Genomic DNA, 12,620 nt, shown 5'->3' on the forward strand with positions numbered 1-12,620 from the left:
TCTTTAACCTTGTTTTAACTAAGGTTAGAATACTTGGCCACAAATCAATCTAAACAGATATCTTTCTAGTCATGCTTACATCACCCTACTTATGTCATCCATTTGCCACATGTCTTCTCCTTGTGGTGTGATGACATCATCCTCCACTAACATCTTTGATTAACCCTTAATTACTTGGCTAATGACCGCTTATCTGTTATACGGTTCGCTTAACTTTCGTTCTCGTTTATCGTTTGAGGGATTATACCCGGGATCTTATTACTTGGGTGCCCCTAAACCTTTCTCAATATTTTATATTGCTTTTATGATCCTCTCTTATAATCCTTGAATTTAAATCCTTTTAATCATGTTACCTTATACTCATTTCTTTCGGTATCTGGTAGATTTTCGGGAAAAATCAAAGTGTCCGGATTCGAATTATAACAACCTTTACATACACTCATTTACTTTATGTAATACTAATACGATCTTAGAATTTACATAACAGTACTCCTATATAGCTTGGTCTGATAATTTTCCTAAATCAGCATCATCAGCAAAAGTTACTATTCATCCGTGTTTCAAAAATTCCAAAAATTGGGGTTATTACACCATCTGAATCACACGGGACCGTGTTGTTTTTGCTCAGCCGGAGTTGTTTTCCGGTCACCGGAAACTGGGTTCTTCGCGACCCGTTTTTGTTCTTGGTGACCCGGATTCCTGACCTGGTTTGACCCGGTTTCAATCCATTTTTATCCTAAAAATCTTCTAAAATCATGTTCTTGCATTTTAACCCCTGAAGTTTCCAGAACTTTACAAATTCGGGATTCCTGTTTTGAATTCTTTTAAATTTCGATTTTCTTTTTATAAACTATTTTCAAAATTGTTTCTAATTTCAAAAAAATTTGAAAATGATTATTTTAATTCCAAAAATTTTTTTTAATTCAAAAATAAATTTGAATTAATTAGTTAATTAATTTTAGTTAATAATTAATTAATTAATTGGTCAATTTATTCAAAAATTAATTGATTAATTGATTTAATTAATTATTAATTGATTTTAATTAATTATTTAATTAGATTTAATTATTTAAAAATGATTTAAAAATTCTAAAAAATAGTTTCGAGTTTTAAAATATTATTTTAAATTGTTTCCAAGGCTCGATAATTATTATAAAATTGTTTTGAAGCCAGATTTGGCCAACCGAACCCTATTTATTACCTTAAAATTGATCCAACGACCCGTTTTAATTCCGAAAATTGTTTTAAAAATCATTTTAAATACCCGAAAGCCTGTTTATAACCCGAGACTCCTTTATGAATGATATATCATTGATTGTTTGACGTGTTATGTTATATATGTGACTTGTTGGTTGCCTGTCGGTTTATAAGTTCGGTGTTTACTTGTTTATAGCGTAACTTTCAATCCGTTAATCGGATTTGGGTAAAACGAAGGGTAGATAGAAGTGTGTATCGAATAGAATCGTATAAGTTGAGTATTGATAGATGCTTATGATATGTGAGCAGAAGAGGCAAGGCGTAGGAAAGGCAAACAGATAGTCGAGGAATAGACGGTTGTGATTGGAAGTTAGTGCAGTATAGCAAGCTAGTACTAGGCAAGTGTTCTGAACTTTCTCGAGATATATTATAGTTGATTAATAGTCCTGTTGTATATTGCAAGTGCTTTGAAGCTGTTAAGAATATATGTATTAGTTTGATGATAAGTTAAACAAAACACTTAAGTAGAAATCCAGTGTTTGTAGCCTCAACGGATAAGACCACTATTGGCTATCCGTTGATGGAGTAGCTTTACTTAGAAATAAGTTTAGTATTATAGCACATTTCAGTCTCTGTATTTAAGTTATAATTCTTAGAAGTTATGGGAAATTATAAGTCATATTGACTACTAGTGGATATGCAAATAGGAGGGCTAATTGTAAATATTTCATGCCTTATAATTTTGTATAAATGAAGTAGTATCAACTGATAGATTAAAGGCCTTCAACGGATGAGAAACAAAGCTTCAACGGATGTCTCTAAAGCTTCAACGGATAACATCCATCAACAGATGAGTGCATCAACGGATAAAGCTTCAACTGTTAAAGCATCAACGGATAAAACCATCAACGGATGAAAGCTTCAACGGATGCTCAGTTCCATAGCAGTTGATAGTGAGAATTCATAAGCTGACAGAGGCACATGGGTTGACAGAAATAATTGGAATGTGGTAGCCTCTTGGAGGAATCAAGAAAAAGCAGCATTTCCATTCTGGTGCAAACAAGGAAGTATTCAAAGATTCACAGATTATCTTAGATTGCATTGGATAGAGAAATGAAGAAGAAACATGTGAAGTACTATTTTATAATTGTATTTTATCTTTGTCTTCACTTATAAACTTGGTGATATATAAACCAAGTTGCAGCTAGTAATTAGGTGTGAATTTTCCAGAGCTGTTTAGAAAAACATAGAGAGAAAATCATCTAGTTTGTACTAGGAAGCAGCTGTGAACAATTCTTTGTATCACAGATTTTCTGAAATACACATCTCCGGTGGAACAACAAATCCACCAGAAAAGTTTTTAAAGCCTTTGTATTCTTTACATTTGTGTCTTGAATATACATCTGTCTGCACCTGCTCAAAATAATTCACACACATTTGTTCATCATACACTTAACTTTTGAAACTGCTCAAAACTTGAAAAAGTTTTGAGATTTATATTCAATCCCCCTTCTGTAAATCTCATTGTTAGTTCCTTGGGAATAACAATTGGTATCAGAGCAAGCTCTTGACATACAAAGAGTTTAAAGATCTATTCTACTAACACCATGAGTAAGAAGGATATTGGAGTGAAGATTCCAATCCTGGAAAGAGATAATTATCATCACTGGAAAGTGAAGATGCATCTACATCTCCTCTCTCAAGATGAAAGCTACATAAACTGCATTGAGAATGGTCCTCACATCCCTCACAAAGTGGCCACAGCTGCCACTGCCACAGTTACTGTTGGACAGTCTATTCCCAAACCAAAAGCAGAATGGACTGATGAAGATATTGAAGAGGTTCACAAGGACAAGAAGGCCATTAACATTCTGTTTAATGGCCTAGACAAAGATATGTTTGATAATGTCATTAACAGCCAAACTGCTAAGGAAATTTGGGATACTGTACAACTTATCTGTGAAGGTACTGAACAAGTTAGAGAAAACAAAATATAGCTTCTCATTCAACAATATGAATATTTTCATTCTGAAGAAGGAGAATCATTGAATGATACCTTCAATAGATTTCAGAAACTTTTGAATGGATTGAAGCTATATGGCATAGTGTACCAAGTCAAGGATTCCAACTTAAAATTTCTGAGGTCTCTACCAAAGGAATGGAAGCCTATGACTGTTTCACTAAGGAATTCTCAAGATTATAAGGACTTCACACTTGAAAGATTATATAGAATTTTGAAGACCTATGAACTTGAGATGGAGCAAGATGAGCTGTTGGAGAAGGGAAAGAGAAAAGGTGGATCAGTTGCACTTGTAGCTGAAAATGAGAGAACTGAAGCCAGGAATGAAGAAAAGACAATGTCAAGTCTCAAAATTGGCACAAGCAAATTAGAATCAAGCAAGGGAAAGGAGCAAGCAGCTGAGGTTGAAGACAATTCCATTCAAGATGACTCTGATGATATTGATGAACATCTGGCTTTTCTGTCCAGAAGGTTTGCAAAGATGAAATTCAAGAAAAATACTAGAGCCACTAAGCTAAACAAGAACATGGTGGACAAGTCTAAGTTCAAGTGTTATAATTGTGGCACAAGTGGACACTTTGTAAGTGAGCGCAGAAAGCCAACTTCTGAAATATAGAGTTGGCATAGACTCTAACTTCTTACTTTGGTATGATCCTTGGCTCCGTAATACCCCCTCTTTTGCCAATTTGACCGGGGATTCTCTTCGGTTATGCAATCCCACCCTATGGCAAAACTCAACACAATCATGGAGGAAAATGTTTGGATCACCCCTGCTACAAATCACTTGTGGGCTTTAGAATTTAGACAGCGGATTCGTGAAGTCAATAGTCAATATGTAAATGAAATCACTTGGGCTGGCTTAACGAACATAAAAGTTCGAGACATATGGGAGGCTACTCGGGAACATGGACTACCTTCGCCTTGGCTAAATGCAGTTTGGCATCCTTTAACAGTTAAAAAATTCTCGTTTGTGCTTTGGTTAGCTTTTAAAAACAGATTGATGACTAAAGGCAGACTTCTTAACTTTGGTAGTGCTACGGACCCCATTTGTGTACTTTGTTGGTTGGAAAATAAATCAGGAGCACATCTATTTTGTTCATGTAGTTATACAACTGCCATTCTAAGCTCTTGCCCAGCTCCTCTCAATAATCAGTGATCTGAATTTTTGAATGGCAATTTCTTCACTGAAAGATCTAATATAAAATCTGCGCTTTCTTATCTTTATTTGGCTACTGCGGTTCACTCTATTTGGGATGGAAGGAAACAACGGATGCATGGTACTACTGCGAAGCCTTTTCTTACCTTGGTGTTTGATATCGAGTACAAGTTAAGAAACACGTTGTCTAGCTGTAATATTTTCAAAAGAGCTGTTAGAATGAATAGAGACCTTATTACTCGTTTATTCTAGACCAATGTTGGTTAAATGTAGCAATTGACATCTTGCTTTTTAATTGGTATGATTAACTAGTCTATAACTACTGTATTTTATCTTGCATGCGGGATATACCCTTAATGATATATCTTTTTTTTAATACAATTTTAATTAGCAAAAAAAAACGAACAGTTAACGAGAGTCACTCTTTTAAAATCCAGAAAGAAGAATAGACAACTTTTGCAAAAATTCAAAAGTATGACCACTTTTTAAAAATTCAATGTAAAATAAGAGTATAATATGATATTTACTTCTAATTTTTCTGCCATTTTCATTCTCTACAACTTATGCAAGTGTAAACACCCTATTTTAATAAAAAAAAATACTTCATTCCTCTCGTATCCATTTTGTTCACAATTGTTATCATACTAGCTAACTTGCACTTACTCATTTTATTTTTTAAAATTTCCCACTAATTTTACTTATTATATTTCATTATATTCCATTTTTCCTTATTAAACACAACGGAAGTCTTGATTGTGAACTCATATAATGCCAATTCCTCTAGTCCTAACGCCAAGCCAAGCATTCTTATCAGACATGTAAAATTCATTGATGTGTTACTACCTACGACTACGAAGCTACGACACATGCATCTTCACTATTGATGAGGCGACTAATTAAGAAGTTCTCTTGTTCTTTTTCACGCTAGCCATTTTTTGGGATCATGTCGTCTCTATGCAGATATTTATTATCGGGGAACAAGTTGCAGAAAGGGGGTGAGAACTTGTAGTATCTAGATACCTGTAAACACATTTGCCTAATTATTACATTTTTGTTGACATTAAGGTGTGATCATAAACACCGATTCTTGATTGAACTAGCAAACAAAAGAGGATAACACCAGAAAAAAAAAAAGATTTACCAAACCGAACAATGAAGAAAGTCCACTTACAGCTCTGTGGTACTCATACACCCCAGACAAATCCATAGAAATATATATACGCGAGAAGAAAACGGGGTCATAATCCACGAAATACATAGTTGTCTGTGGTTCCTCGCGCGAGTCTTATCATTCATCTTAATCATAGAGTGAAAATGGCCCGGATGTATCCGTACTCCACTGTTTTACACTTGTCCTATACTTTTGTGTGCGTGTTGTTGATATTTGGGGTTATCTGAATCTGTATTCCTATGCCAACTTGAATGTATCACCCAAATGGATCAAACAAAACATAAACCAGACAAGTTTCGGGTATCCGAGTGCACTAACAAAGGGGACCATTGCTTTGTTCCAACCCTTGTTCAATTATTCAACTGCACATGCTGCACTTAATCATTTACATGTATATTACTAATATTCACACAATTCATATTTGTAGCTATAACCCATTCATGTCTCCACAGTGAATATCTGATACCAATGCCAAAAATCAAGACTTACGTCGATGCTAATCATGTAATGGGACTCCAGCACACTTAAATGTCTAAATAATCATCATTTTCGTTTTACGTTTACTTTAGATGTATATGTTTATCTATACATCTTCTCAAAGCTCAAGTAATAAGCTGGATAGTCAACACTTTAGAGTAGCCGTAGATTCAGGATGAAAATTATATATCGTTTTAAAATAAATTTGACATGATCTTATATGTGTTAAATATTAAATAGACGGCAATAAAGTGTGCGTGCATTAATTGAATTCTTGTATCCCTTACAGAAAGTCACGAGTTCGAGCTTTAAGCGTATGCATGTATAATAAATTAGCAAAAGAAAATATCAAATATGTGATTATTACGTCCAAAAATTTGAGTAGGCCACTCAATACAAACTTGAATTAAAATAATTATTAATTAACTTAATTTGATCATTCTGTTAAAATTGAAAACTGAAATTAGTCAAAATCGAAAAATATTAAGTGATCTACTTGAAATTTTTGTAAGCAGTTAATTACCTATTTGATATTTAACCCGATTTCATATTATATTCTAAAATTATTTGTGGCTAGAAATTCATTTTGCGTGGAAGACCAAACAAAAGCAAACACAAAAAGATTATTTTCTCAGAAAAATGAATTCCGGAAACTAAACAAATGTTTGAAAATTCAGCATACATTTTCCTGGAATCTAAAAATCCAGGGTTAGAAAAACTCTTTAAGTGCCTAGGTCAGCCCCTTTATTCTGTCGGGGGTTGCGGTCCTGAACTAATAAACGAGTGGATAGAAACAAGTTCGAACCGTAATTATGTTTTTTACCTAGAGCCTGGAGGACATCATTTCATATCATGTACAATACTAGGCAAATTGTTCGATATATTTAATAACTCGGTTTTTTAACCAGTTCAACTTTAACTTTACAGAGCCAAAGGCAAAGCAGATGATAATACGGTCACGTGAGGTAGATGCATCTGTCACGTGATGCGAGAATTTGACCCAAATAACACACGTTGGTTAATAACGAGGGGTTTGCATATTTTCATGTCTTCATAATTGGATTCTAATGTGCAAATATATATAATTTGACAAGGATGCTGTATATTTAGAAATCGAATGCATAGCCAGGAGAAAGGGAGGTGTTGGCAGTTCTATTTGTTGTGCTTGGTCTAAAACTTCAATTGAAAGTACTTTGTATTTTAATTAAAATATTCTAATTTAAAATAATAATTGATTAGAAAATAAAAGGTGAATTTGCTCGTGGTATAATAAGAAGTAAAAGGTGAATTTATTCGTGAAAGTATTTGGATCAGAAAATAGTCTATCTTGATAGTAAAAAATCAATTTGCAATTCGATTAGCTTAAATCGTAATTTCAAATAATAGTTTGAAGGTAGACTTGTAGCTGGTGGGAGTCAAATGAATAATAGAAAGCAAGAAAGTTAATGGAAAAGCTAAAAGTTTAAAAGCAAGCTACAAGCTATTTAAGCGTAAAAGAAAGCTGAATACTGCGGATAGCATCCACTCTCCCCTTTTTATCTTCATTTATGTCTCTCTCTCTCTCTCTCAAAGCTGAAACGAACAATAAATCTCTCTCCCACTACATGACCAGCTAGCTTGCTGTACAACATCAGATTTGATTGTTCTTCCACCATCTTCTTGCTTTTCGGATTAATTCAAACCTAAGAGAGAAACAAGAGTAAAAGTTGTTAGCCCCCCACCCCATGTTAGACTATAACCCTACTGCAGCTTCCACCTGTCTATCTCCTTCTCATCACGCTGTTGCTTTCACTAATTCATCCTCTCAAATTCTCCGTAGAAAAAGAAGACCCGCTGGCACACCAGGTTTCTGCAATTCATTCTCATATATATAGTTATGTGCACAATAATATGTTTTATTATGGTTTGTTTATCAATAACATTTGTTTTGGTTGCAGATCCAGATGCTGAAGTTGTTTCATTATCACCAAAGACATTATTGGAATCGGATAGATACGTGTGTGAGATCTGCAACCAAGGGTTTCAGCGAGACCAGAACCTTCAGATGCACCGGAGGAGACACAAAGTGCCGTGGAAGTTACTGAAAAGAGATTTACCTAATGATTGTTGGAGTAATCTAAACTGATGGGCTTTGTTTAGGTTGATGGGCCTTGTTGTTGGGATTATTTAAACGTTTATTATGTTTTGGTTACTTAGGAAATAAATCATTGTTATTAATTATAATAGATAACAGTGAAGAATTAGTCAGGAGGGAAGTTGAGGAAAAATAGGAAGTAGTGGAGCTGTTTGCGTAGTTGATTTAGTCTAAGCATGTTGCTTGTTTCTCTCCAGATTTAGTGCAACCACCCTGGGTGTGCAGTAGTATTTAAACATGTATTTGGTTTCAGAGTAATGATAAGATGTAGTTTTTATTTGTTTTATTGTCTCTTGCTCTCTACTTTCTTTTATATTGTGAGTGTCAGATAAATAAAAGCCCATGTCCAGCCAGTAAATCAACACTTATCACATACATACACCAGTAGCTCTAGTTTAAATCCAACACTTGGCATCAGAGCCATATGATCTGGGGCTTATAAAACTCTTATAAAAATACACATATACATATATATATTATCCTTAATATTTTCCATGGCATCAAACAATTTCTCCGTCTCTATTCCATTATTCAAAGGAGATCATTATAATTCATGGGCTATCAAAATGAAATCATATTTGAAAGCTATGAGTTTGTGGGAAGCAATTGAGAGTGATGTTGAGCCAATCCCTCTTCCACAAAATCCAACAGCAGCACAAATCAAAAAACGTGATGAAGAAGTGGCAAGAGAAGCAAAGGCACTTTCATGTCTACATTCGGCTGTGTCGGAAGAGATCTTTACAACTATTATGGGTTGTGATACTCCTAAAGAAGCATGGACAAAAATTAAGGAAGAATTTGAAGGCAACCAACAAACCAAACTGATGCAAATTCTGAACCTCAAGAGAGAGTTTGAGATGTTGAGAATGAAAAGTAATGAAGGCGTCAAGGAATATGGGAGTAGGTTGATGTCCATCGTTAATCAAATCAAATTACTTGGTGGAGACTTCTCAAGTCAACGAGTTGTGGACAAACTTTTAGTGACTCTTCCCGAGAGGTATGAAACTAAAATTTCCTCACTTGAAGATACTAAAGATCTTTCAAAATTAACTGTTTCAGAATTGATCAATTCACTTCACGCCGTGGATCAAAGGAGGACCATGAGAAAGGAAGAAAATGGTGAAAAAAATGAGGGACTCCTATTAGCCAAAGCTTCATCCTCAAAAGGCAAAGTTCAATGCAACCATTGTCATAAGATGGGTCATGAAGAAAAGGACTGCTGGTACAAAGGAAAGCCACAATGCTACAAATGCAAAAAATATGGGCATCTGGCAAAGAATTGTAGATTCCAGAATGATGAAGAAAGGATGGCACAATTGATCGAGGGAGAACCACTCCTTTAGAGCTGTGGAGAGAAAGTGCTCCAAAGTGTTTTTGGAGAGAAAGTGCTCCAAAGTGTCTTTGATGAGAAAGTGCATCAAAATTGATGGTGGTGAGAAGTGCATCACAGGCGAAGAGAAAGTGCTTCGTAAGTTTAGATTAGGGGGTGAATGTTGGAGTAATCTAAACTGATGGGCTTTGTTTAGGTTGATGGGCCTTGTTGTTGGGATTATTTAAACGTTTATTATGTTTTGGTTACTTAGGAAATAAATCATTGTTATTAATTATAATAGATAACAGTGAAGAATTAGTCAGGAGGGAAGTTGAGGAAAAATAGGAAGTAGTGGAGCTGTTTGCGTAGTTGATTTAGTCTAAGCATGTTGCTTGTTTCTCTCCAGATTTAGTGCAACCACCCTGGGTGTGCAGTAGTATTTAAACATGTATTTGGTTTCAGAGTAATGATAAGATGTAGTTTTTATTTGTTTTATTGTCTCTTGCTCTCTACTTTCTTTTATATTGTGAGTGTCAGATAAATAAAAGCCCATGTCCAGCCAGTAAATCAACACTTATCACATACATACACCAGTAGCTCTAGTTTAAATCCAACAATGATGAGGTGAGAAAACGAGTATTTGTGTGTCCTGAACCAAGTTGCCTGCACCATGATCCGTGCCACGCACTCGGCGATCTTGTGGGGATTAAGAAGCACTTTAAAAGGAAACACAGCGATAACAAACAGTGGGTATGTGACAAGTGTTGTAAAGGCTATGCTGTTCAATCTGATTATAAGGCTCATCTCAAGACTTGTGGCACCCGTGGCCATTCTTGTGACTGTGGTCGTGTCTTTTCCAGGTTAATCCCCCCCTCCCCCATCTCTAACACTACTAGCTTGACAAATTTTGTTCCTAATTCAGTCATTTCGTTTATAGCTTGATAATTTGGTTCTCCGAATACCTGTTATAAAATTATAACAAGTATACGGAACCTGCTTAGAAGTGGCATTCAAAATTTTTAATACTCTCGACATTTTCAGGATATTTATGTTATATTTGGATGACCAGAAAACGGTTTGTATATATACCGGTGCTTATTATAACGTAAATGCTTATTAATTTATTACAGGTAAGAAAAAATATCACAACAGTGTATTAATTTATCTAATTAAGGTCATGATTTAACTACTTTAAGATATATTTAGGTAATACATCTTTCATTTCAATAGATCTTCTGTAGAGTAAATTATTAGTACTAATGATATGCTTAAGTAGTCTTAATTGATCCAAATTACATCATATTCTTGAGTACAAACTGTACAATATAATATATTTGCATGTTAGTTGGTGGCACTACACAAGTAAGCTTGAGTTTCCTTTTTTTTTTACCAAGTTTCTTGCAGTAGCACATTACTAATTCTCCAATTTCATCATACTTAGGGGACCTAAAAAGAGATCTGGCTCCCTTTTTTTTCATACAGTCGTACATTTAAATGTGACATAAATTTGAGTATCTTGTCTTTAATATTATTTTTTGCAGAGTTGAGAGTTTCATTGAGCATCAAGATGCTTGCAACATTCGGGGAATCCGACCCAATCATCAACGACAAGTAACCTTGCAGCAGCAGCAACAAGAGGCCTACTCAGCTAGTACGCCATCCAGCACAAGCCCTTCTAGTGCTACAAACTTTGCTAATTTCGCCTCATTGTCAACATCATTCTCGATGCCAATACCAAATACTAACCCTACTTTTGATCGTCTGCCGTCCCGATATGAAAATCTTGATCGTCGTACTTGTAATACCAATCATGATGACGACCATCAACACAACTTAAAGCTGCAACTTCTACCTTCAAAGTCGAATGTACAAGAATGTTCATTATACGGTAACCGCAATGAAAACAATTCAACGCAGTTGAATCTCTCCATTGGAACTTCATCATGCAGTAATAGAGATGACAAAAACAGAAGAACTGATGTAGGTGGAAAAGAGGAGATAAAGAAGGCTATGGCCGAGAAGGCATTGACGGAAGAAGCAAGGAAACAAGGAAAGAGGCACATTGAATTGGCGGAGATGGAGTTTGGTAATGCTAAAAGAATAAGGCAGGCAGCACAGGCTGAGCTAGAAAAGGCTCGGATTGTGAAGGAGCAATCTACAAAGAAAATTAGTTCTCTTATGTTGGAAATAACTTGCAATGCTTGTAGGCAACAATCACATGCAGCAAAACCAAGAAATAACGGCACTGCAGCTATATTTTTTGCAGATGATCAAACTTCTTTTGCAATGAATTATATGTCATCAGCTGATTGCAGAAGGTGAAGCTTAGTTGATGTAAATTTGTGATACACTAATATTTTTACCATCAAGTCATCTTTGTATTTAACCTCATCGCTTCTGCTTCTTATATCTTGTGGTTTAAATGATCGTAAGCAATGTACTCTCTCTGTCCCAGAATTGTACTCTCTCTGTCACATCCAATTCTTTACGTTTGGTTTGGGAACGGAGGTTAAGAAACATGTATAAAGTAGTAAAAAAAAAAAGAAGAAAAGTGGGTGAAGTGGTAAGATCCATTGATTTTTAATATATAAAAGGGAGAGTGGAGTAAAAATAGCGTGAAAAGGGAGGAAAAGTTAAAAAGTGATAGTACAAATTAACTATTTTTAGTAAATTTTGAAATATAAAAAATTGGATGAGGTATTAAAAAAACATAAAAAATGGCTAGGACATGAGTATTACCAAGTTCAGTTACCATTAGAAGTGTTTGGAGTGGAAGAGTTTAGCAGGAACGTGCAGTATATCTTAATAGTGGCCCCTGGTACTAGTACTAGTTTATAAGCAAATTATATGTTGATGAATAATTGGAGGGTTGTAGTTAATTTAAAATTATAATTTCCATTTGTTAATAGAGTGAGACTTCCACAATGGGAAATTTTTTATTCATTTAATGAAATTATTCATTTATTGAGATTAAAAATAAATTTATTTTTTATACACCGGGATCGAAAATATTATTTATATGACGAGATTATGTTTATCGAATATTCATATATCGAGATTCTACTTTTATATGCCACGTGAAACGTACAGATGTAGTACTTGATACAGTAGCTTGCTTAATTTTATAGTCAATCCCTTGTGTTGAGGTATAAA

General features: G+C 34.8%; 1 protein-coding gene across 1 annotated transcript; it reads left to right on the forward strand.

Annotated features, from left to right (window-relative positions):
• Positions 1-7,424: 7,424 nt before the first annotated feature.
• Positions 7,425-11,858, forward strand: LOC141684807 (protein indeterminate-domain 14-like). The gene is made up of 4 exons (XM_074489934.1): positions 7,425-7,866; positions 7,959-8,119; positions 10,083-10,327; positions 11,009-11,858. The coding sequence occupies exons 1-4, from the start codon at positions 7,746-7,748 to the stop codon at positions 11,787-11,789; spliced, it is 1,308 nt and encodes a 435-aa protein (XP_074346035.1). The 5' UTR covers positions 7,425-7,745; the 3' UTR covers positions 11,790-11,858.
• Positions 11,859-12,620: the final 762 nt, after the last annotated feature.

Source organism: Apium graveolens, chromosome 9, assembly GCF_009905375.1.
Source record: "Apium graveolens cultivar Ventura chromosome 9, ASM990537v1, whole genome shotgun sequence".
NCBI lineage: Eukaryota > Viridiplantae > Streptophyta > Magnoliopsida > Apiales > Apiaceae > Apium > Apium graveolens.